This window comes from Carassius gibelio, chromosome B25, assembly GCF_023724105.1.
Source record: "Carassius gibelio isolate Cgi1373 ecotype wild population from Czech Republic chromosome B25, carGib1.2-hapl.c, whole genome shotgun sequence".
Lineage (NCBI taxonomy): Eukaryota > Metazoa > Chordata > Actinopteri > Cypriniformes > Cyprinidae > Carassius > Carassius gibelio.
Genome location: NC_068420.1, coordinates 10359777 through 10382624, shown reverse-complemented (window position 1 = coordinate 10382624; position 22848 = coordinate 10359777). Strand labels below are relative to the sequence as shown.

Genomic DNA, 22848 nt, shown 5'->3' with positions numbered 1-22848 from the left:
TTTGTTGAGTATTGGCAAAAAAACGTTTGAACTGATTCAAAGAAAGAATTTTTGCAGAATTAAGTTAAAAACTCTGAATTGCATTGCACCTATTCAGTACATTGCAAATTAAAGTTATTGCAAATATATTTTGCAAATATTAAGTACATCAGCCTAATCAACACCATTATGTTTTTTTAATGAGATTTTTGTAGCTAAGATGCACTTAGGAGGGAGCTTTGCATGTGAGTATGTCTTATGTAAGAGCGATGGAAATGATATGTCCCTTTAAGCAAGGTTTGATTCATGACTTGCATTGCAACCTACAGTAGAATATTTTTCCGAAGGCGTTTTACATAGAACTGAAGGTGCTACTTTTCTTTTCCTCTCATTGTTTTTAGGTTACAAAATAATAGTTTCTTGTGCTAATATTTCTTTAGAAAGCAATTTTGTGTTCTGTAAGTGCCCGCCATTTTTGTTTGGCTGCTGATAATTCATATTTCTCCCTATGTGAGTGTGCTCTGCACCAGGAGAAAGACAGAAAAGGAGAGATGAGCTGGCAACTTGCCTTTTGCCAACAAGCATTATTGTCCATGATAGCCCAGCAGGTACAGTCATTAAGTGCATGGGAGGGCTGAAAAAAAATCTCCCTCCACTTTCACGCTTCTCTAGACCCCCGGCCCCTCTCCACGCACGCAGACTCGGCAGTAGGAGCACAGTGGCGGTAGTGTTATGGCTGAGACTGATTAGGATCTTTGATAGTGCTGGTGTGTCTGGTTCTCAGGGATCTGATATGTGTCCCTGTGATCAGCTGTAATTGTATAGTGCAGATACAAATAGATGACGAGAGGGCAAGACTGAACACTTTGGACATGAGAGACTGGACTAAGACTTAGGCAGTGAAGTAAGTGTGCTATTGAGGATGACAGCTGAATTGTTTTTGTATTTGTGTCTGTGCATTTGTAGTTGTGTGTCCAGTAATTAAAGGTACAATTACTTTTGGCTGGTCTTGAACATTTCTGATCAACTGTTAACTATTTACATTTGCTTTTATCTAGCTGTTTGTTATATTAGATTTTCTGTTCTTGTTTGTTTGTTTTTGTTGTTGTGACTTATTTTGTTTGTTGAGAGTTTTTTTATTGCTTTTTAATCGATCAAAGTTAAATTTTTATTTTGATTATTAATATTACTAGAGCTTTTATTATGTATTTATTTTTATTTTTATCTATATTTATATTTTATCAAAATAAATAGCATCTAAAAGTTGCAATATAACAGAAGTAGTAACATATTTTTTCCTTCCATATTGTGATCTACATCGAAGTCTAACAGATTATTGAAAAAGAAAGAATGTAGGGCAGGGAATTGGTTCTATCCATCAGTAGTGGATTTGTTTTTGTGACATGCATTGCACTTAAAATAGATAGATATAGGTGGTTGTGAGCTTGCAGAAATTGGGGTAAAATGGACTGAATGATTGAAGAAGAGCTGTGTACATCACAAGAAGTAGGGATGTTCATTTCGGTTATTTCTCTTAACCAACAACCGACGCTTGTTAACCAGTTATTAATTGTTAATCAACTAGATTATTTTTAATTATAATTGAATTAAATTAAAAGTGATAAGTGTCTGTGACCCGTTAAAAATACTAACATTTGTTTTCCAGGGATTCATTTTACATGTGCAAAAAGCAGCAAACAACAGAACATGAAGATTCAGGTTGCATCACATCACACACCTGCAGCTAGGCTATATAACGAATAAATAGGCCTATACGAAAAATATATTTTACTTAAATAATAAATTAACAAATCGAAAGAAAGACTTTGCAACAAGTAGGATTGCAGTAGCAATGCAGAGTTTCGGTTTATGCAAAGGAAACCAAGACGGCAGAAAGTGGCATCTTATTTTTCCTTTATTTTATAAAAGCACAAAGATTTGTTTTTATTGTGAATGTACACAAATAAAAGAAAACCTTTTACAATTTTGATTATCTTTATGACTAGGAGTAGTTGCTTCCATTGTTAGAAGGAAAAAAAAACCAAGTGATTGCGCCGCACACCCTACACAGTTGAGCATTGCTAACTTGACAGTGCAGCCTGTTCATTTTCATAATAAAATACAGTCGGTCAAACATATGGAAAAAAACATACTGCTCAGTTTAAATATGTAGTAAAAATCTGTGCACACATTTTGCTTTACGTGGACATTGGAATGCAAGTGAAGTAGGCTACAAAACCAGGTTTTTCATAAGTAATATTTGGCATTCAAATAGCTACATAACGAATACGGAAACATTTGTTTTTGTGTTGAGACCCAGCATTGGTTTCGGTTTCATTTTAGCCTTAATGAATTCATTCTGGCTTGTCATATAGCATAGCTTCTTACATTTTTAATTATTGTTCTTATCTGAATAGCCTACTGTTCAATTTTAAAGATTTGCTGTGGAGTTAGGAGAAATGAAATGGTCTAGACTATATAATGTTTGTAAACATTTTACGTCAGCATTAGGCTTATTTCTGAATGAAATAATAAGATGTGACTTGTAGGCTATACACAACGTGGGTAAATGTTCTAGCAACATCAATTAACTGCATGTATTAATACGTTATTAATGCCAGACCTAATTTTATAATATTCGACATTTACATTTGCAAATTGTCATTGCAACCTGCTGGCCTATTATTAGTAAGTTTGTAACATGAGTTTGTAACATTGAAACCCAGACAGTCATTTAAGTCTGCCAGCAGAATTCCAGCACAAAGGGAGACACAACCTCTGCCTATTCTCATCTGTTACGCTTGAGTCATTAACCCCTTCCATAGCCAAGACTGCAATGATTGCAAGTCTAAATCTTTCACCTTAAGCCCTCGGGACAGACTCAATGACAGCATGTGAAGTGTTCTTCACTTTTAAGCTGCTTAAGCCGCCACCCGTGCAATTATTTTTTTTTATTGTCGTGTTGGGGCAAAACGCTTGGAAACTTTACCTTTTGGGTAAATACAAAACAAATGTTTTGGAAATAGGAAATAAATGAGTTTATTTGTTGTTTCAATGTGAATAAAGGATACAAAAGGAACATCCGTCCATTTGCGCTTGACACGTCTGGTATTGATGTAGAAAGCGATATAAAGAGAGAACTGCTTCCTCTGTGGTTTAGGACGGGTGAACCTGGGCTCTGAGGGGGGCTTTGCAATCACAACAGAGTGAACTGCTCTCCAAACAGTTAAGTGGATGGGACACGAGAAAGAGAGAACGCTTATCTGACATCTGAGGAAACAGCTACTTCCTTTACCGCAGTCTATACATACAACACATGACTGGCAGCCAATGTTCTGTGGTTTCTCATCCGATGGAGACACAAGTTTCTGGTTGGTACCGTACCATTTGGTGGGAATTGTTACGGTAAAGTTGCTCTTTCTTAAAAGAATAGGTCACTAAAAAATGAAAAATTTGCTGATGTTATCACCCCCCAGGCCATCCAAGATGTAGTTTGACTCACAAATGGATGCCATCAGAATGAGAGTCCAGCTGATATAGAAAATAATGCTTTTTGCGGTGAAAAAGTCCATCCTGTTATCCTCTCACATATTCGTTTTGAAATGGTCTGTTTCACTTGTAAATTTGGTCGATCTGAGCATTTTCTCTCCTGATTCAGATGAAATGATTCTTTAATGGAGAAATTAGCATTTTGGATAGAGGACTCATATTGTAACCAGAAGCAATGGTTTTAAGTTACCTTCATCTTAATTATGTATTTGTTTAATACAAACACCCAGCTTTGTCTTTACAAGATGTTAATTGATGGACTGGAGTCATGTGAATTACTTGTCGATTATCGAGATGTTATCAGCTGTTTGGACTCTCATTCTGACGGCACCCATTCATTGCAGTGGAACCCTTGCTGAGCAGTAGATACAATTCTAAATTTCTCCAAATTTGCTACAATGAGGAAACTGACTCATCTACATCTTGGATGGATAGCTTAAAGGTGAGCACATATTCAGACATTTTTCATTTTGGGTGAACTTTTCCTAAGAACACTGAGAACTCTTCTAAGTATACTGAGATATGTTTTATATCAACTTTGTCTCAAATTGTTTCTTCTCCTATCATCCTTCCTAGAATTATTTTGCAACATTGTTAAGATCTCTCTAAACTTTAGAGAAGACACGTGAGGTCTTTCTTCCAGAAAAACATCTCCAACTCATCTCATATAATCAAGTTAGATTCCATTTGTGATTTTTCCTTAAATCGGGAACATCACTCTTGGCTGGTTTGCAGCTTGGTAGATTCTGAAACACACAGACAGTGTGTTTTTGCTGGGAAGAAAAGCACCTTTAACAGTGCTAGTTAGATGCTTGAGACAAAGATCTCAATCACTCAGCACAGCCATCACACCCAGTGACCCATTCACATGCAAATGTGGCCAGAGAACAGGAAGTAGGAGATGGAGAGACAGAGAAAAGAAAAGAAACAGAGAAATAGACTGAAAGACAGAGGGAGGAGGATATCCATCAACACACGAGTCCCCCATCCCCCACACTACTGTGTGTGTGTGTGTGTGTGTGTGTGTGTGTGACTGAGAGAGAAAGAGAGGGACAATAAGCCATATACATGGATTCTGTATGCAGTGATGAGGAGTAACTGACTAAAAGTTGCGATGATATTCATTTAGCTACATTTTTCAGTGTGAGTAGTAATACAAAAGTGAGAAAAAGAGAGTTTTTGTGTTGCTTCAGTGTGGCATGTGTATTTGCAACAAAAGAACACATAGAAATGGAAACAAAGGGGTGACACAGGAAACACAGGAAGGAAAGAGAACAACAATGGAGAAATTGTCATGTTCTTTCTGTATCCTGATGGCTCCTACAGACCCATTTGAGCAACACTGAAGCTCTTCTCTATCTCTATCGATATATATCTTCATCTTATTTAAATGATTTTTGTTGGCCATATTTTGTGAGGTGAGACTTATACTACTTTTTCTACGCACCTTTTTCTCCTCCAAGCTTGTTGGCAAAAGCAGTTTTCTCGAAATCTGTCCACGATTATTCATGCGATTTACACTCTATACAAATAGCATATTACTTATGTTTAATCTCAGTGTAAATACAGTATCAGACACCAAACCCTTTATAAAGTTTCTAAAGAATTCTATTTCAAATAAATGCTGTTCTTTTAAACTTTCTTATATTCAAAGAACAAAATATTAAGCAGCACAACTCATTTCAACATAGATAATAATAATAAAAAGAAGAAGAAGAAATAAATGTTTCATGTGTACCAAATCAGTGTATTAAAATGATTTCTGAAGGATCATGTGACACCGAAGAATGGAGTAATGATGCTGAAGACTCAGCTTTGCATCACCAGATTAAATAATAAAAAAATGAACAGTTACTTTAAATTGTAATAGTTGTTAGCAATATTACTGTTTTACTACATTTTAGATCAAATAAATGTAGACTTGGTATTTACTTATTGATCATATTTGGTCATTGCTGGTCATAATGTTTTTTCTTTTATTATACATTGCCTTTAAAGCACATTTCTTTAGGAACGGCAAGTTTACCGTGTTGTGTCAAGGTGCTTATATTTGCCTTGCACGTTTAACCTTTTTTTCCATATTCAAAACAATGCAAATCATGCTCGGCGGTTCCCTGGAAAACCAACACTAACACAACCGAAGTGTGAGACCTGAAAAGTTGTCATCTTTGTTATATTTATTTGTTGAAGAAGATGAAGGAGCGAGGGAATGCGAACGGGATAGAAAAAGAAACTACTCCGAATTCCTCACGCTCACTAGCAGCTCTGTCATTACAAATGTCTGGCGGCAAAGGTTTGGGCACGAGGGCTGGAATCTCTCTCTCTCTCTCTCTCTTTCTGTCTGCCTCTGTGTTATTATACAAAGTCACATGCTCAAAACTGCTCTATGAAGAAAGAAACCTCTGGTCACGATGTATATATACATTCCCCAAAATTTCTAGACATCTATTTGCACTTTCAATGGATTTAACGCTAACAAGATTAGCGGCTACCTCTGTTTTTATGGATTTTTGTATACGAAAAAAGCTCAGGCGCTACATATGTAAGGTCTTGCTTGCCCACAAAGTTTTCTGCCAACGTTTGAGGCCAAAAACACTGTTTGCTGTTTTGGCAAACGCAACAAAATTGCCTCTCGGTTAGCAGGATATTCCACAAAGGATTAAGGCAGCTTGACCTTTAACTATGGGATGTGACCCTTAAAAACTTTTGTAAACAACAGGGCATGAGAATGTGAAGCATTGTGGAATTAACTAATTGGCCAGGGTTTGGTGAAGTCTGTAGGTCAGTCACTTATTGACTTCATGTACCTTTAGCCACAAGCTAGCCACCGCTAAACTCCAGACAGACAGAAATGTAAACCGAAAATGGATTCCCACACTCGTATCACGGTGGACTATGCTTCCAAGCTGTAAAAACACACTTAAGCCATAACTTATCACAGAAGTTGGTATGCTTAAGGAGATTACTCCTTCACACAGCTACACACACATACACATGCACTGATACTTACACACAAACACATTTCATGTAGGAACCTGCCTTGCTCCAAACCTGTAAAGTCACCTGGCATTTACGACGCAACCCAGATGTCCAGATCTAACTCATGTGAAGACGGTGACTGTCAAACCTGTCCCGCTGAGAGGTTACACCAACTTAAGAAAACACATTCGTTTTTCTTTAACATGTTGTTTATGTTGCTATTGCTAGCTTAATCTATTAAACATCATCTTTGGTGATTGAAATTAAGTAGAAATAAAAGTTAAACGTCTAATTGGCGAAACTTGAAAAAAAAGGAAACATTAAAATGTTGCCTTGGCGACTAAATGAAATGAGTAATTTCATAAATGATTTCATAAAGATTTATAAAATGAAAGTTAAAGCTATATAGAAATACTTACAAAAAAACAATTAAACTGACAAAAGCACATAGCAAAATTACTAAAAAAAAATAAATAATAATAATATTATTTAATCAATATTAAAATAACTTCAATTATTTCATTTTCTCATCCTATGCTGTTCCAGACTTCTATGTGGAGATAAAAGATGATATTTTAAAGAAGTGTTTTTGTGTTTACAATGAAAGTCGATGGGGTCTAAAAAACATTGTATAGACAGTTTTTCCATTTATTTATTTAAATATCATTGTTTTTTGTTCAATATTTTCACATATAATAATAAAAACAAGTGATATTTTTATCAGCATTGGCCATTCAATATTTTAGTTGGCCACTTCTATTCACATTCATAACATATAACAATTTTTTTCTTAATAATTGTCTTATTTGTTTTAACTTTACTAACTTCTGACACAAAGTTGATGTTTTAGGTTGATTTGTGAGAAATCACTTGGTCAGATGTACCTGATCTTTGAAAGATAAACACTTGATATTAGCAGGTTTTTTGACCACTTCAAAACCCAATTTGCTTTTAAACTGTAGCTCATTACAGTTGAATAATTCAGCTTAATTAACATCTTGACATTCTTTCTAATCCTTCTCTGTTCTGAGACCAGTTTATAGAGTCAACACCCCTTTTCTTTTTGAAGTTCTGCTGGGGTTAAAGACTGCTTTGTGATCAGATTACCATTCCTTCAGTTGGTAAAGCCGCTCCCCTCAGCTTGTGGTTGGCTGCTGGGTTTGTGTGTGTGTGTGTGTGTGTTTGGGGAGACTCTGTTCTCTCTCAGAGCAGTGAAAGGTAGAGCGAGGGAAGGAGTGCAGTGGAGCTTTACTCATGAAGCTGCCTGCCACCCAGCCAAACTTTAGCGGCTTCTCACTGGATGTCCCGGGACCAAGCTCTTGCCAGGGAATTCTGCAGCCCGGCTCCGACAATCTGAGGTAGAGAGGAGGAATTTTCTTTGTTTAAGGATTTATAAGGTGGAAAGTTGCTTTGCCACGTGGGACTGTTTTTGTGCGAGTGCCTGAGTGTGGAAGAGAAAGGTGTGTGGTGACACCACTTTACTATTCTTACATTGTTTTTTTTGTTTTTTGTTTTTTTAGTTTTGGAATAAAATAAACATTTAATGCATTTATATTACATTTACCTTTTATATACAAATATATATATATATATATATAAATATATATATATATATATAAAATAATGCCAATAATTGTAGTTAATTAATAAATACAAATAAAACATCCATAATGATCCACAATGATTAAACAAGTGAAGCTCATGTACATTTATTTTATTGAAGAAAAGGATGCACTGATTAAGGGTTGGAATTTTAGAGTAAATGTCTAAGATAGTGATTGTCATCTTTCTTAAATGTATACCATCTTAAATGCTTTGACCATCCGAGCCACAATTTAAGCACTATCTATTTTTATAACACTGAGGACTGTGTTTGTTCTGGTTTGTTACAGGTGCGTCAAAAAAACATCTTCCCTGCTCTTTGCTATCGATAAGCTCAAAATTTAGCGCACTGTCACAGTTTTGTCAGTATTACTTATTTGAATAAACTACCGTTCAAACGTCTGAGGTCAGTAAGATTTAAGAAAAATAAATGAATCATTTTATTCAGCAAGGATGCTTTAAATAAAAAAGTGACAGGCTGGAAACAGGGCATTTACATTATTACATTTGTAATCATACAAACATTTCTGTTTCAAATAAGTACTATTCATTTCAACTTTCTTTTCAGCAAATTATCATGGAAAAAGAACATGTTACGGTTGCCAAAAACTCCACAATATTTTCAACATTGACAATTATGAGAAATGTTTCTGGAGCAAATGAGTATATTAATCTGATTTCTAAAGGATCATGTGACACTGAAGAGTGATGGCTGCTGAAAATTCAGCTTTGCTATTAAAAATATATATTTTTAATATATTCAAATAAAAAACAGCTATTTTAAATTACAATAATAATTTATATTATTACTCTTTTTGCTGTATTTTTGATTAAATAAATGCAGCCTTTATGAGCATAAGATAAAAAAGGAAAAAAATCCTACCAACCCCAAACTTTCGAACAGTAGTGTAATTTTGTAATTTAAATGTAACTTTTAAAACAACTACAGCACAAACTTTTTTCTCAAATCAACAAGCTTTTCAATGACCAATGCACTTTAATTTCTTGCTGTTTCTGGTTAAAGTACCTTTCCTGATCTCCCACAATGCCTGGCAACAGGGCTGGGGTTGCTGTAGAGATGGGTATCCTTGCAGAACTAATTGATAGGCCACCCAAAGCAAACAGGACGGGGCAGTGTGTGCAGTCCACGCTGCTCTTCTAATAACAGGTCTTTAGAAAAAAAAAAAGAAGAAAAAAAAATTCCTGCCCTGTGGATCAACCCCCCTTATATGCTTTTACTTCTTTGGGGCTTGACACTAATCTAATGTCCCAGACGGGGGAGGGGCGGGGGCCGGGCCGGGGCCACTGTTTCTGCATGCACGTGTTTGACTACGGCGGTAGATGGCAGGTTGTTTTGGGACGGTGTGTTTGGTCTTGTCAGGCCTGTGTCTTCTGTCACTGGTAATTAATTTGCTGATTCATAATATTAACTCAAACGTATATGAATGTTGTTGATGGTGGTGAGAGACAGTGGAAAGCAGGTGTGACAGAGAGCATTTCTACCGTTTTTATTCAAAGTGTCTCAGACGGGTGTCTGTTTCATGGACATTTGACTGCATGATTCGCCTCTTTATTTGTTTTACCTAGACCGCAGTGAGAGACGTCACAACTGAAGGCTTTTGTTTAATTCCATTGACCTAAAACATAACATTTTATCATTGTTTATTCACCTTCATGTTATTTTAAACCTGAATGACTTTTTCATCTGTGAAGCTTGTAATGAGAAATGTCAAACTTTTTTAATGCTATGACGATGAATGCTGACTGAAGATATCAATCCCTAAAATAGCCACAAAACAATTCTATTCACATATAATCTCTATCTCTGGAAAGCTGTGGTTTGAACTCAAGAACTGATTCAGTTGTGAACAAATCATTCAGAACGGATAGTGCATTAGGTGCAGAAGACCTGGTAATTAACACATGAGGTGGATGGACTACTACAGGATAAATCCGCAATCGGCATTTATTGTGGATTTTTCCTTTGGCTTGATGTACTGATCTAACATACTGTATGTCTAAAAAAATCTCACCTGTGCAGTTTTTAAAGAGATCTCAATTATTGTGCTCAGATTTGCAATGAAGCCAGATCTAATTTTTGTCTAATTTTAAGTGAGAATGCATGAGTTTTGAAGGATTGTGCCATAATATTTTCATCTGAGTGGTTGTAGAAGTAATTATTCAATTATTCTTCAATTTCTAACTCTGTTTTGTGCTTTTAATGCACCCAAAATATTCCTAAAAACATTCCTTTGTTTGTATTCCATGCCTCTTTCGGAACCAATATATTGCACACTCCCCTTCTATTTTGGGCTGGTTAGCACTTGGGCAAAGCAAGAGGAATGTCTTTGGATTATATTGGAAAGAAAGAAACAGAACGATGCATTCTTTGAATGTTTATAAAAGTACCACTTTCTGACCCACCTCTACCCTCTTTGCCGCCCACCCGCTCTGCTTCTCTCTTTCATGTATGAAGTATTGTGTGGCTGTTCAGAACTTTGTTTTGTTGTTGTGAAGATCAGAGAGGTTGACATGCTCGTCAAAAATAAAATAATATGTTGGACTGTTCTACTGTGTAACTTCAAAAAAAAAATTCACAGACGGGTTTAGGTTAAGCCAGGATTAGGCCACAGCTCAATTAAGACATTTTAGCAATGTTTATAAACAAGCCTTATAAATAAAACCTTACTGGTGTGCATCTTGAGACAAAACAATGAAATGATGTATTTTCAGATCAGTCAGTGCTAGTTTCTTTAAGTTGAAACAGCTCAGACTTACATTTTAGTCTGGGACTAGGCTTAAGCCTTAAATTAATGTAATGTAATAGCCTTTTGACATTTAAACTATAGTATTTAGTTTTTAAATAAAGAACTTCCCCTTAAATCTTTACAAGTTCATTACAAGTGGTATTTGTCATTCTGTTTATGAAAAAATTATTTATTAATGTTATCTAAAAATATATTCTCATTCTGGAAGAAGAACATAATATATATTTCTAGTTTTATATGGTTCTAGTTTTACATTTTATTGATCCTTTTAATACAATGAATAAATTATCTTTAATGAATATCTATATTTTTTAATTATAAATATATAAAATATATTTTCTTTTATTATTATACAAATTATAATAATAAATCTAAAAATGTATAAAAATATAAAGAACATAAAAATTTGACATGAAGTTATTTTTTATTGTTACCTATGTTATTTTTTTAGTCTAGAATGAGAATGTTTAATAATTGTAATTAAAGCTTTAATAATTATTTTGATATCAATAATATTTTCATATTTAATAAATAGTTTTATTTTATGCATTTATTTATTTGGATGGCAAATACTTTTTAAAAGTGTATATCTGATTAAAGTTATTTTTTTTACTTAATTCTATTATATATATATATATATATATATATATATATATATATATATATATATATATATATATATATATATATATATATATATATATATATATATATATATATATATAATTATTATTATTTTTAATGCATTTCCTGGATAACTCTGGCTTTTTAAAAGTGTATACTGATTAAAGTATATTTTTTGTCTTTTCAGTAAGACTGAATGCATTTAAATGGATTTCATGGCGTCTTTAAAAAGGAAGAAGTGACTCATTCATTTCTATTTTCTTTCCATTTCATTTTTGGGGGCTTTTTCGGTATTTGTTTGCATTCGCCATCTATAGCATCTGACAGCATATGGCAAATGATGAATGAAGCAGATCATTTAAGCAGAGACGTTCAAGCAGACAAACACATTAGCACTGTGAGTGTGAGAGCTCTCAATGACAAATAGCCCCAATGGGACCAACTTTCTCACAGCTCATTAAAACAGGAACCACAGACGTCCTTCCACGCCAGTTATGTTGAGTCAGTTATGACAGACGTGAGCTTTGGGGACTTTGCTCGTATCAAAACAAGTATCTATTCAGCCGGTGGATGTTAGAACACACGCCTCTCTTGATTCATGACTGCTTGTGAATGAGCTTATGGGCTGGTTTGTTTGCCTGAATGATCCTGAGAAATGAGGAGGATTAGGTGGTATCTTAGGTGTTGATAAGACGTTTTGTTGCAACACAGAGTTGCTTAAGCTAGTTCTCTTAGCATCGCTCAAGGCTGGAGTGGCCTAAACTGGTGGCTTGTGGGAGTTTGGCAACTAGCATGAAGGGACTTCCTGTTTACACACCCACATAACATTCATTTCACCAAATAACATTTTCTCTGTCTTTCAGATCTTTTTAATGCTTACGAATTTATTTATTTATTTATCAATATTGTTAAAAAAAAGCCTTATTTCATCTTGAGTAGCACAATTGTGGTTTCTGTTATTTTCAAATAAAGTAAATACAATTATATTCGAATTTTCAAATTTTAGATAAAGTAGGAAAACGTGTGACTGTTAAAAAAGACAGATTTCAAATAAATAAATGAATAACAATTAAACACACACACACACACACATATATATATATATAAAGCATTTTAGCCATAACTTTTGAATTTGAATAGGATAAAAAATATAATATACCTATATGTTAAAAATACATATGCCTGAAAGTGTTTTTAGCCTGATTATAGAAACTGATAATTGTGTTATTGTCCTGTTGTCAAAGAACAAAACAACAACCTTTGACTTGTTTGAGCTAAAATTGTATGATTTGTCAATAAAATGTAGAATCACACAACTCAATTTCACAACTGTGTGTTTCCATTAACCAGTCGTGTCTTTGGCCCATATGATTTTGGTTGAACCCTGCTGAGCATCCTAATGGATTTCGTCAGACAGGAGCACTGTGGGAAATGGGGGAAAGCAAAGCAGAGCGCATTGAGAATTTGAGGCGCAGAGCTAATTAAAACAAGTTTTGAGGAGCAGAGAGACGCGCCTAATGTTTCAAGCATGATGGGAATGCAGGTTTTTATGCTCAGACTGTCCCGGTGCAGACTTCATGGCTCTCCACAGATGCTGTTTTTTGGTCTAACTTTCCTTCCATTCCTACTCTTTAAATCTGCATTTACATAGTACGCATCCATGAATTCTGTTTTGTCTTTTGCAGTGCTTTTTTCACTTTATTGATATCTTGTCCCTCAGAAATGTAGAGAAATGACTGTTCCTCTCTCTTCCCTCTTTGTTCTCAGTTGGGACGACAGCAGCTCAGTCAGCAGCGGGATCAGTGACACCTTGGACACAGATGACCTCAACACCAGCTCGTCCCTTAGCTCCTACGTCAACACCCCATCTGTCCCACACAGAGACGTGGATGAACAGGTCAGTCATTGAAACCAGAGCCTCATGGTCTACAGAATCACAAACATCTGCAGAAGTTGACATGAGAAACAACTTCAAAACATGATTCAGGTTTTATTTGTAGAAATTATTTTCACAAAATAAATTAAAATAGTTGTATTATTTTATCTGATTGTCTATGTCGTTATTTTAAATAGGTAATAATTCATATTTATATTATGGATTTTCATGTGTTGAGATTGAAATTGTTAAGAGTCCGAAATTTTTTGTATGCATTTGTATTTTTATTTTTTTCGTATTCGTCATCCTTTCCTATCAAAATGCTTGCTATGGATGTGAAAACACAGAAAATCAAACCTGGTCCGAATTTTTTATTTTTTTTTATGACGGACTAAAGTTTCTGAGGTTTGTAAGCGTGATTAACGCAATGCAAGTTCGTATTTATTTTTTAATGTACGAAAATTTCGGACGATAATTGGGACCGTTATAAAACAATAGAAATCTTTCTAATATTATTTGAATATAAAATATCATTAGTGGCCAGTATAAATTTTAAAAAGTTACGATTTTTAAATAGATATTTACATTTATTTTATCATTTAATTCATTGAATTTTTCACAAAAATATTGGTTAATTTAGTACTTGGCGATAGCATAAATGATGTATGCATTGTAAACTTTTTTAGACCTTTATATAAAAGCTCTATATTTATCTTAAATTTGTTCATTTGAATACAAATCAAGACTTTGGGGCATAAAAGTTGCCTGACTTTGAAGAAACACCCATGTAAAGAAACAGGGAAATGTAGTAGCCTTATAAATATCTCACTGAACTATTAAAAAGGCCCTTAATTTGATTCGTCATCTCTGGTTATAATTATATGCAATCAAAAACAGACCTGCACATTTACTGAACTGCTTTGGGAGCAGTTCTGTTGCTTCATTGTCCCTTTTGATTCAATGAAACATTGGTGGGCCTTTATCAGAACTGGCCTGTGCAGTCTCTGTGAGTGTGAGTCAGCGGACTGACTCAACTGTGCCCCGGTGATTGATCATCTTTACAAGCTCAAAGCAGGTTAACATATGCTGAGCAAATGGGCCAGTACAGTGATGCAAACATGGAGCGTCTGTCTCGCCTGTTCTAGCAAGATGAGCGCTTTAAATCCAGATGTGGCACACTGAGTTGCATGCCAGTAACTTTATCCAAACCTGTGGCTTACTGGTTTGTGCATTGGTGTTAGTTTTTAAAAGTGAAATATATTACCTTATTTATCTTCAGTGTTCCATATTTATCTCCAAAGTTTTTTTTCTCCGTCTGTTTTTGATTTGTTTTTGTTACTGTTTAGTAATAGTTTTTTTTTTTTTTTTTTGAATTAGATTTGTATGATTGTTTTTGTTTTCATTTTAAATAAGTCCTTTTAATAATAATAATTATTATTATTTGTAGTTTTTATTTAATTTTATATTAGTTTTTTCACAAACCCGATTCCCAAAAAGTTGGGACACTACAAATTGTGAGTAAAAAAAGGAATGGAATAATTTACCAATCTCAAACCTATATTTTATTCACAATAGAATATAGATGACATATCAAATGTTGAAAGTGACACATTTTGAAATGTCATGCCAAATATTGGCTCATTTTGGAGTTTGAAGAGTTTGATGTTATCATCATCTACAGTGCATAATATCATCCAAAGATTCAGAGAATCTGGAACAATCTCTGTGCGTAAGGGTCAAGGCCGGAAAACCATACTGTATCTCTGTGATCTTCGGCCCTTAGACGGCACTGCATCACATACAGGAATGCTACTGTAATGGAAATCACAACATGGGCTCAGGAATACTTCCAGAAAACATTGTCAGTGAACACAATCCACCGTGCCATTCGCTGTTGCCGGCTAATACTCTATAGGTTAAAAAAGAAGCCATATCTAAACATGATCCAGAAGCGCAGGCGTTTTCTCTGGGCCAATGCTCATTTAAAATGGACTGTGGCAAAGTGGAAAACTGTTCTATGGTCAGACGAATCAAAATGTAAAGTTATTTTTTGAAAACTGGGATGCAATGTCATCTGGACTAAAGAGGACAAGGACAACCCAAGTTGTTATCAGCACTCAGTTCAGAAGCCTGCATCTCTGATGGTATGGGGTTGTATGAGTGCGTGTGGCATGGGCAGCTTACACATCTAGAAAGGCACCATCATGCTGAAAGGTATATCCAAGTTCTAGAACAACATTTGCTCCCATCCAGACGTCGTCTCTTTCAGGAAAGACCTTTCATTTTCCAACATGACAATGCCAGACCACATACTGCATCAATTACATTAACATCATGGCTGCGTCGAAGAAGGATCCAGGTACTGAAATGGTCAGCCTGCAGTCCAGATCTTCCAACATTTGGCGAATCATAAAGAGGAAGATGCGACAAAGAAGACCTAAGACAGTTGAGCAACTAGAAGCCTGTATTAGACAAGAATGGGACAACAATCATATTCCTAAAATTGAACAACTTGTCTCCTCAGTCCCCAGACGTTTGCAGTCTGTTATAAAAAGAAGAGGGGATGCCACACAGTGGTAAACATGGCCTTGTCCCAACTTTTTTGAGATGTGTTGATGCCATGAAATTTAAAATCAACTTATTTTCCCCTTACAATTATACGTTTTCTCAGTTTAAATATTTGATATGTCATCTATGTTGTATTCTGAATGAAATATTGAAATTTGAAACTTCCACATCATTGCATTCTGTTTTTATTCACAATTTTGTACAGTGTCACAACTTTTTTGGAATCGGGTTTTTACTACAACAATTTAAACTGTATGGAAAAAATATTGCTTCGGCTAGCTGAAATTAGATACGTTTAATACGTTTTTTTTATTTAATTTTTTAAGTTAACATTTGTTAAGTAACATAGATCATTTTAAACTCTAATGGCCATAAACATGATTTCAAATTCAAAGAGATTAGTGCCATGACCCAAAAGTGCATCCGAAGCCAAAAATCTGCCAGCTTTCACTTCCACACCCTTGTACTTTTTCCCTGTATAGTCTCCCCTCATTTTTGAGGCTGAAGTGGAGGAAGGATTTATTGTATCGACGTTGAGATAACAATGTTTTGGAATTGGCCTGATAACAACTGGAGGCTATTAACATTCTTTCCCTGGCAGTAATTTTCATGAGGATTTTCAGTAGCAGCTGAACAACAGCTTTCTAAAAGGGGGTGATGTCATCTTGGATACATGCATTACAATGTCATGTAATGGACCAGTTGGCTCTTTTATCGCATAATCCGATTTTCTGATGGCTGTTGATGGTGTCGCTTTATAAATGAGTTGCAAATTAGCTGTCGGTGAGGATATTGTATCTCAGTCAATAAAGACATTTAATTATGTATTTGTGCATATAAGTCCAGAGTCCTTTTGTTTATTTTTATTTTGTTAATGCAAAGGACTCTCAAATATGATGACTCAGGTATATAGGTAGGTATATATTTATATAATATACAGTATTTATATATTTATATTTATGTAACAACTCATTTATACTCTGCTCACAAGCCATCCGGCAGCACCTTTTTAAAAAAAATATATATTTATATATATATATATATATATATATATATATATATATATATATATATATATATATATATATATATATATATATATATATATATATATATATATATATATATATATATTTTTTTTTTTTATTGTTTCCCTTTTTTTGCATAAAATAAATCTTAGAATTTCTGACCAGTTTTTAGAAAGCGGAATTAAATCTCAATATAATTTAATATTATATAGGATTATTATTAAAATCACTGTTAAAAATATTTTATCTATCTTTATTTCATAAAAATTCTGGCACCCCAAATTTTAACACACACCAATTGACAGTTTTACTTATTTGCAAAGAACATAGAAATCCATTTTACATTGCTTTCAGAGTTCAGAAAAATTTCTTTGCAGTTAATAATCTTGTTTTTTCTCTTTCAGTTCCAGACGGATGCAGAGAAGCACTCTGCAGTGAAACACAACCCCAACTGGTCCAACAACGACCTTAAACGTTCGGAAGGCAACTCTGACGGTGCCAGCAAAATGGAGACCACAACTAAATGGAATCCCAGGTCCTCAGATTTCTCAGATGAATCAGAACGGAGCTTGATGGGTCGCAAGACACCTACAAATTCCCAGACAGGCTCTTGGAGGCGGGGAATGACCGCCCAATTGGGCGTCACCTCTCCACAGACGAAATCTACAATACCTACGAACTGCAGCTCACTCAAGACACATGGTAATTGTTTCGATAGCCATGTTTCATATCCTCATGTCTTTCCAAATCTTTTTGGAACACAAAACAATGCATTATGATGAATGTTTTTATCCATAAAATGAAAGTCAGTGGGGTCCAGCTTTATTTTAGTTAATAAAAACTATTCTGAATAGTTTTAGTTAAGAGTAACAACACTGACTGAGCCACGTCTCTGTTTTCATGTGGTTTCCTGGGGCATGAAAGCCACAGAGATGTATTATCTGATTCCAGATCGCATCGCATTGCACTATAACACCTACATTGTCTTATGATGTTGTGTGCTGCGCTCCTTTGCTGAGACTTATGTTCAGACGAGTCTTGACATGGACCATGCAACTATATTCAAAACTGTTTAAAAACATGATTTCATTTGGTGCTTGAGAGTCCATGTCGTTGATCATCCCATAGGTAAGACAGACGACGCCAAGGTGTCGGAGAAAGGACGTTCCAACGGCAGCCACTCCACAACTGTTGATGACACCAAGAAACCTCCCCTCAGTTCAACCTCACGCACCCCAACCAGCACTTTTGGCTTCAAGAAGGCTCCAGGAGCAATGGCGACAATAACCGCGAGTGGAGCTGTGATAACTAGTGGCTCTGCGACAGTGGGAAGGATACCTAAATCGGTTGGGTTTTCTGGGAGTCGAATTGTGAGTCGGCAGACGACTGTTGATGATGGATACCTTCCTCCAAGTGCTCGGACAACTCTTCAGTACCGCAGTTTACCGAGGCCTAGTCGTACCAGCACGGCTCGCTGTTCTAATCGCTCCAACAACTCGAGCCTTGATGCTAGTTTTTCCAATAAAGGTACCGCCACACTTCCCAATCCTAAGACTCGCAACTTAGTCAAGTCCCCAATGTCTAACCAGACAGACCGAGAGAAGGGTATCTTTTCCGATGGAGAGAGCCAGGTACTTAAGACTAGCACACATACCCAGACGGGATGCCAAGCTGGACGGCAAGTGGGAGGAAAGTATTCAGAAATGTCCTCGCCAACCCTTCGTAGGTAAGTTTAGCTCATGTAGACTTGAAAGACTGTTGATTAAAACTGTATTTTGCAAGGCATGATTTTTTACTTGATGTGGATGAAAGCACCGTATTAGGTCCCTCAAATATTTAGACAGCAGTTCTCAGCTGGGCTGTGTGAGTTCCAGAATATTCTCCTCCTTGGGGGCTGGACGCAGTTCACAGGACTCACTGTTTATCTGAACGATTTGATGTTGGTTGAGATCCTGAGTACTTGAAAGGCGTCTTCTGGCCACCACAAGTGCATTTTCCTTGGGCTTCTTGATGTTTCTCTAAGACATGGCACAGACCAAGAGGCTAGTGTTTGTTCTAGCTGATTAGCTTGCTAGTTCTGACTGATTGCTCTCTTAGTTAATAGAAGCAGACTACAGATAGACTGATGTTATCTGACCGGGCAGTCCATGAAGTAATGAGAAAAGTCAGAGGTGCCAGATTGTCCTTATCTCATATTTTCCTTTGTGAAGAACAGAGGTGTCCATCCTGTATGGCTAGTGGCCTACAGAGTTTAGCTGCCCCAAAAACTTTGCTTGTAGGTTTTTAGTGAGCCCGAAGACCTGACAGATGGTTCAGGGTTGTTTAATCTTTGTAGAATAGTGGCCCTCCAGGGCTGGTTTGACACACTCAGTGAAGAATGATGTTGATTTCCATTTTGTTGTCAATGATCAACCAAAAAAAAAAAAAACATGAAAGTGATTATTTTCAGTTCAGTTGGTACTTAGGCTAATTTTGGTTGAATACCAATGTATCATTAATTACACATTTTCATACAAGCAGCCAATCTATTAATATACTGATTTTCACAAACCAAAAATATACATGACAGTTCCTAGTTAATTTTGAAATGGACATAACCAAAAAATGGACTCATGATTCAATTGAGGAAGGGTGTTAATCGTGATCTCAGTAATGGCTGTCAAACTCGAAAGCAATTTTGTGAATCTTTCTAGTAATCAAAGAGTCATTTTGTTTGCAATTCAGTCATCGCAGTCTGCATTATGAACATTTCCCTGGCTTAGTGATTCAGTCACTAACTTGTAAGCGAGTTTAAGACAGTTTCGTGAATCTTTGACAGTTTCATTAATCTGACTTGTTAAAAAGAACTGTTTCATAAGAGTCATTTGTTGCCAATGAAAAATTCTCTGCCTGATTGAGTCTAAATCAAAGTGCTTACATTCAAGTAAGTATGAGACTGTTTCATGAAAGGTTTTTTTTACTCATTTGATTCATAAAAAAAAAAACAGTTCATAAGAGTAATTTGTTTGTGAATCGGATATCACAGAGTAATTAAAAAGACAGAGTAGAGTGACTCTACTATGATGCAACCTAGATTTTCAGTTACTGTCACAATGTTTACTTTTTGTTGCAGTTGCAACCATTTTAATAAAAAACTTTTAATCTTGTTGTTGAATTTCTTTCCCTCTTTGCATCAAGACTCTTTGGTAGCAAATCTTGCAACATGCAAGCTCCGGTCACGACCATGGAGAACATGAAGAACTCCACCATCATCTCCAATCCTCATGCAACATCCATCCAGCAGAATGGTTCTGTAAACACACCATGTGTCGCCAGCGGAGGCAGTGGCCTGACGGTGCCCTCTGGGGGTCATGGAGAGCAGACCCTTTCTTCTATGACCTCCAGCCCAGCATCAGCTTTCTCTCCTTGGGGGGCCAGGGATGGATCAGGCTCCAATTACATCACTAGTGACTCTACTGATGCTTCCTTGGGAAAGGAAGATTTATGTCTTAATCGGACCAACAGCACCCAAAATGGCCTTCCAGACAGGTGAGAAACCGATTCAACCATGCAAACTTCAGGTCAACAGAAATTATTCTTCCAGCTATTTGTGACTTGAAAGCATTTATATGGGTTAATATCTCTACTGATGATCTACCTTCCTTTCCACTTACACCTCTTTAATCATTTCTTTATCTCCTCTCCCTTTTCTGTGACTTTTATCTACCTCTTTTTTGTTTTGTCTGCCCTGTACCCTTTTCTAGCCCTCACTCCTCTCCCTCTGCTAGCCCTAAATTTATCCACAACACACTCCCACGGAAACAGGACAGGTAAAACTATCTTTGTAGCCAACTGGTCAGTTATGATTTATGTTTTTGTCTTGCTTATGTGCTTTATGGTCAGGGCTCCTGGCTGTGACCACAAAGAATAGAATAAATAAACAGGAAAACTGTAATTTAATCCTTAATCCTCTTTTTTTTTCAAGCCAGTGGCTCCCTACTCATTGTTTTAGTCTAGATTCCTGATTATGTCAGTAGTATACCAATATATTGATAGTATGTCAGTGCAGTTTGTTTTAACTTGGTTTTGATTCATTTAGTACACAATATGGTATTTACTTTGTATGTACCTGCAGACCTGGTTAAATATTGTAGTATGCACATAATCATGAGAGCTTGGAGCTGTGGACTTGGGTTTTCTGTTACCCAGCATAGATTGGATAGCTGTGCTTATCCTGGCATTGTGACATTTATCTTGGAGCTGTTTTCAAGAGAACATTCATGCAAAAGAGAAAAAGAACACCCCATTTCACTGACTTACACTTGTTTTAAACCTGCAGGTATGGCTATGTGCCTCAGGTCAAAGGTCATGAAGAGGCCCGTGATTGGCTACGTTCTCCCTCAGCTGTTGGGCTCCCGGATTCAATTGGCTCTACCCCCTACATCCCTGCCTCTGCATTCAGCTCGCCCTCCGGCACACGCTTCAACTTTAGCACACTTGGTAAACACAAGAAAATATGCATAATCACTGGTTTCGTTACTCTAGGGTTTACACTGTAAGATGCACAATATATTGTTACCATACTGATTATGATTATCGACCAGTGTTAATATTGATGGATGTGTTTATATATAATTGTAATTTTTATTTATCTCATCCGATACCGATACATTAAATTTGCATATGTAATCTTATCGTTTGATATTTTATATCAAATTTTAAATCTTGCTCATTTCCATTTTTTGTACATTTAGATTACCTTTGCTCTCATCTAATGATTATATAAAGTTAATTGAAAAATATATATAAAATAAAAACATTTTACATTTTAGTTAAACACTCTAGAAATAATCTAGAAAATCTTATATACAAATCTATATATCCATGAATATCCTTTTTTCGTACAAAGCATTATAATGTTGTGATAAAAAATTTTTTTTTTGGTTTTATGTGTATTTTTACAAAAATAGTATACATTTTAATATGAGCCATTTATTGGTTATTGGCCATAGCATGAAAATAATTACCGATAAATCGGTGTCACCCTGAATGGTGCATCCCTAGATTATGTGTAAAATATTATTTTAGATAATCGTTTTTTGGATTATTACCCAATACTAGCAGACTTAATGCAGCTCAAATTGTGTTTTAAGTTTTAAGATGAGTTTAAGTTTTAAGTTAGAATTGTCGATTTTATTGAAAATGTGAATTTCATGCTTTAACTAAAATATCTACTATTCTCCCCCTTATTGTGAACAATGCACATTTATGTCAGTAGGTACAGTAGTAATATTTTTTAACCATGATCCCTTTGTTGACAATCCAGGCAGTCCCACCACAGCTTCTCAGATAGCAACTTTGCGCGGCACCAACGGTCAGGGCAATCACGACAACCTGTGCGACCCCTACAGCGATCCCCGTCTGAGGAACACCTCGATGAGCCTGGAGGAAAAGAGCCGCACTATGAGCAGCTCCGGATCATTCCGTGAGGGCCTGGAGGAAGGTGAGACTTCAGAATCATTCTGATAGATCTAAATTAACAATTGCAATTTGTGTGTACTTTGGCATGTATACGGAGACTAAATATGAGCTAGTATCAAATAAATGTGTTATTTCTGTCTGCTATCAGAATTTATTATCATAACGTCATGTTTTTGGAAAAGAGGAAATAGACCTGCGTTGTTCTGTTAGCTAATAACTAAATGATAGGTTGTCATTAATGTTAGGGTTTTCGACAACGTGTGTCCTTACTTGCGCCAAAGCATAAACAAACAAAGAGCGGCTTTGTTGGCCTGGCAGCCTTTACTCCACAGTTAATGTTGATTTGATGATTAACTCGCCTGCATTGGCTCAACACCACTTGTCCCAAGGCTATTTTGGTTTTTCCATTTATGAT

At 35.8% G+C, this 22848-nt stretch overlaps 1 protein-coding gene across 3 annotated transcripts in view; it reads left to right on the top strand.

Moving 5' to 3' along the window:
• The window catches only part of nav2b (neuron navigator 2b), a 77826-nt gene that overhangs the window by 41231 nt on the left and 13747 nt on the right, over window positions 1–22848 (top strand). For 2 of the 3 annotated variants that reach the window (XM_052597826.1, XM_052597825.1), the window contains 6 exons: window positions 13269–13398; window positions 17378–17675; window positions 18102–18699; window positions 20151–20501; window positions 21292–21452; window positions 22279–22455. In XM_052597826.1, the coding sequence (XP_052453786.1) occupies window positions 13269–13398; window positions 17378–17675; window positions 18102–18699; window positions 20151–20501; window positions 21292–21452; window positions 22279–22455 (1715 nt within the window). Of the gene's footprint in view, window positions 1–13268; window positions 13399–17377; window positions 17676–18101; window positions 18700–20150; window positions 20502–20716; window positions 20783–21291; window positions 21453–22278; window positions 22456–22848 lie in introns of all 3 variants that reach the window. The other variant, XM_052597824.1, reaches the window with a different exon arrangement.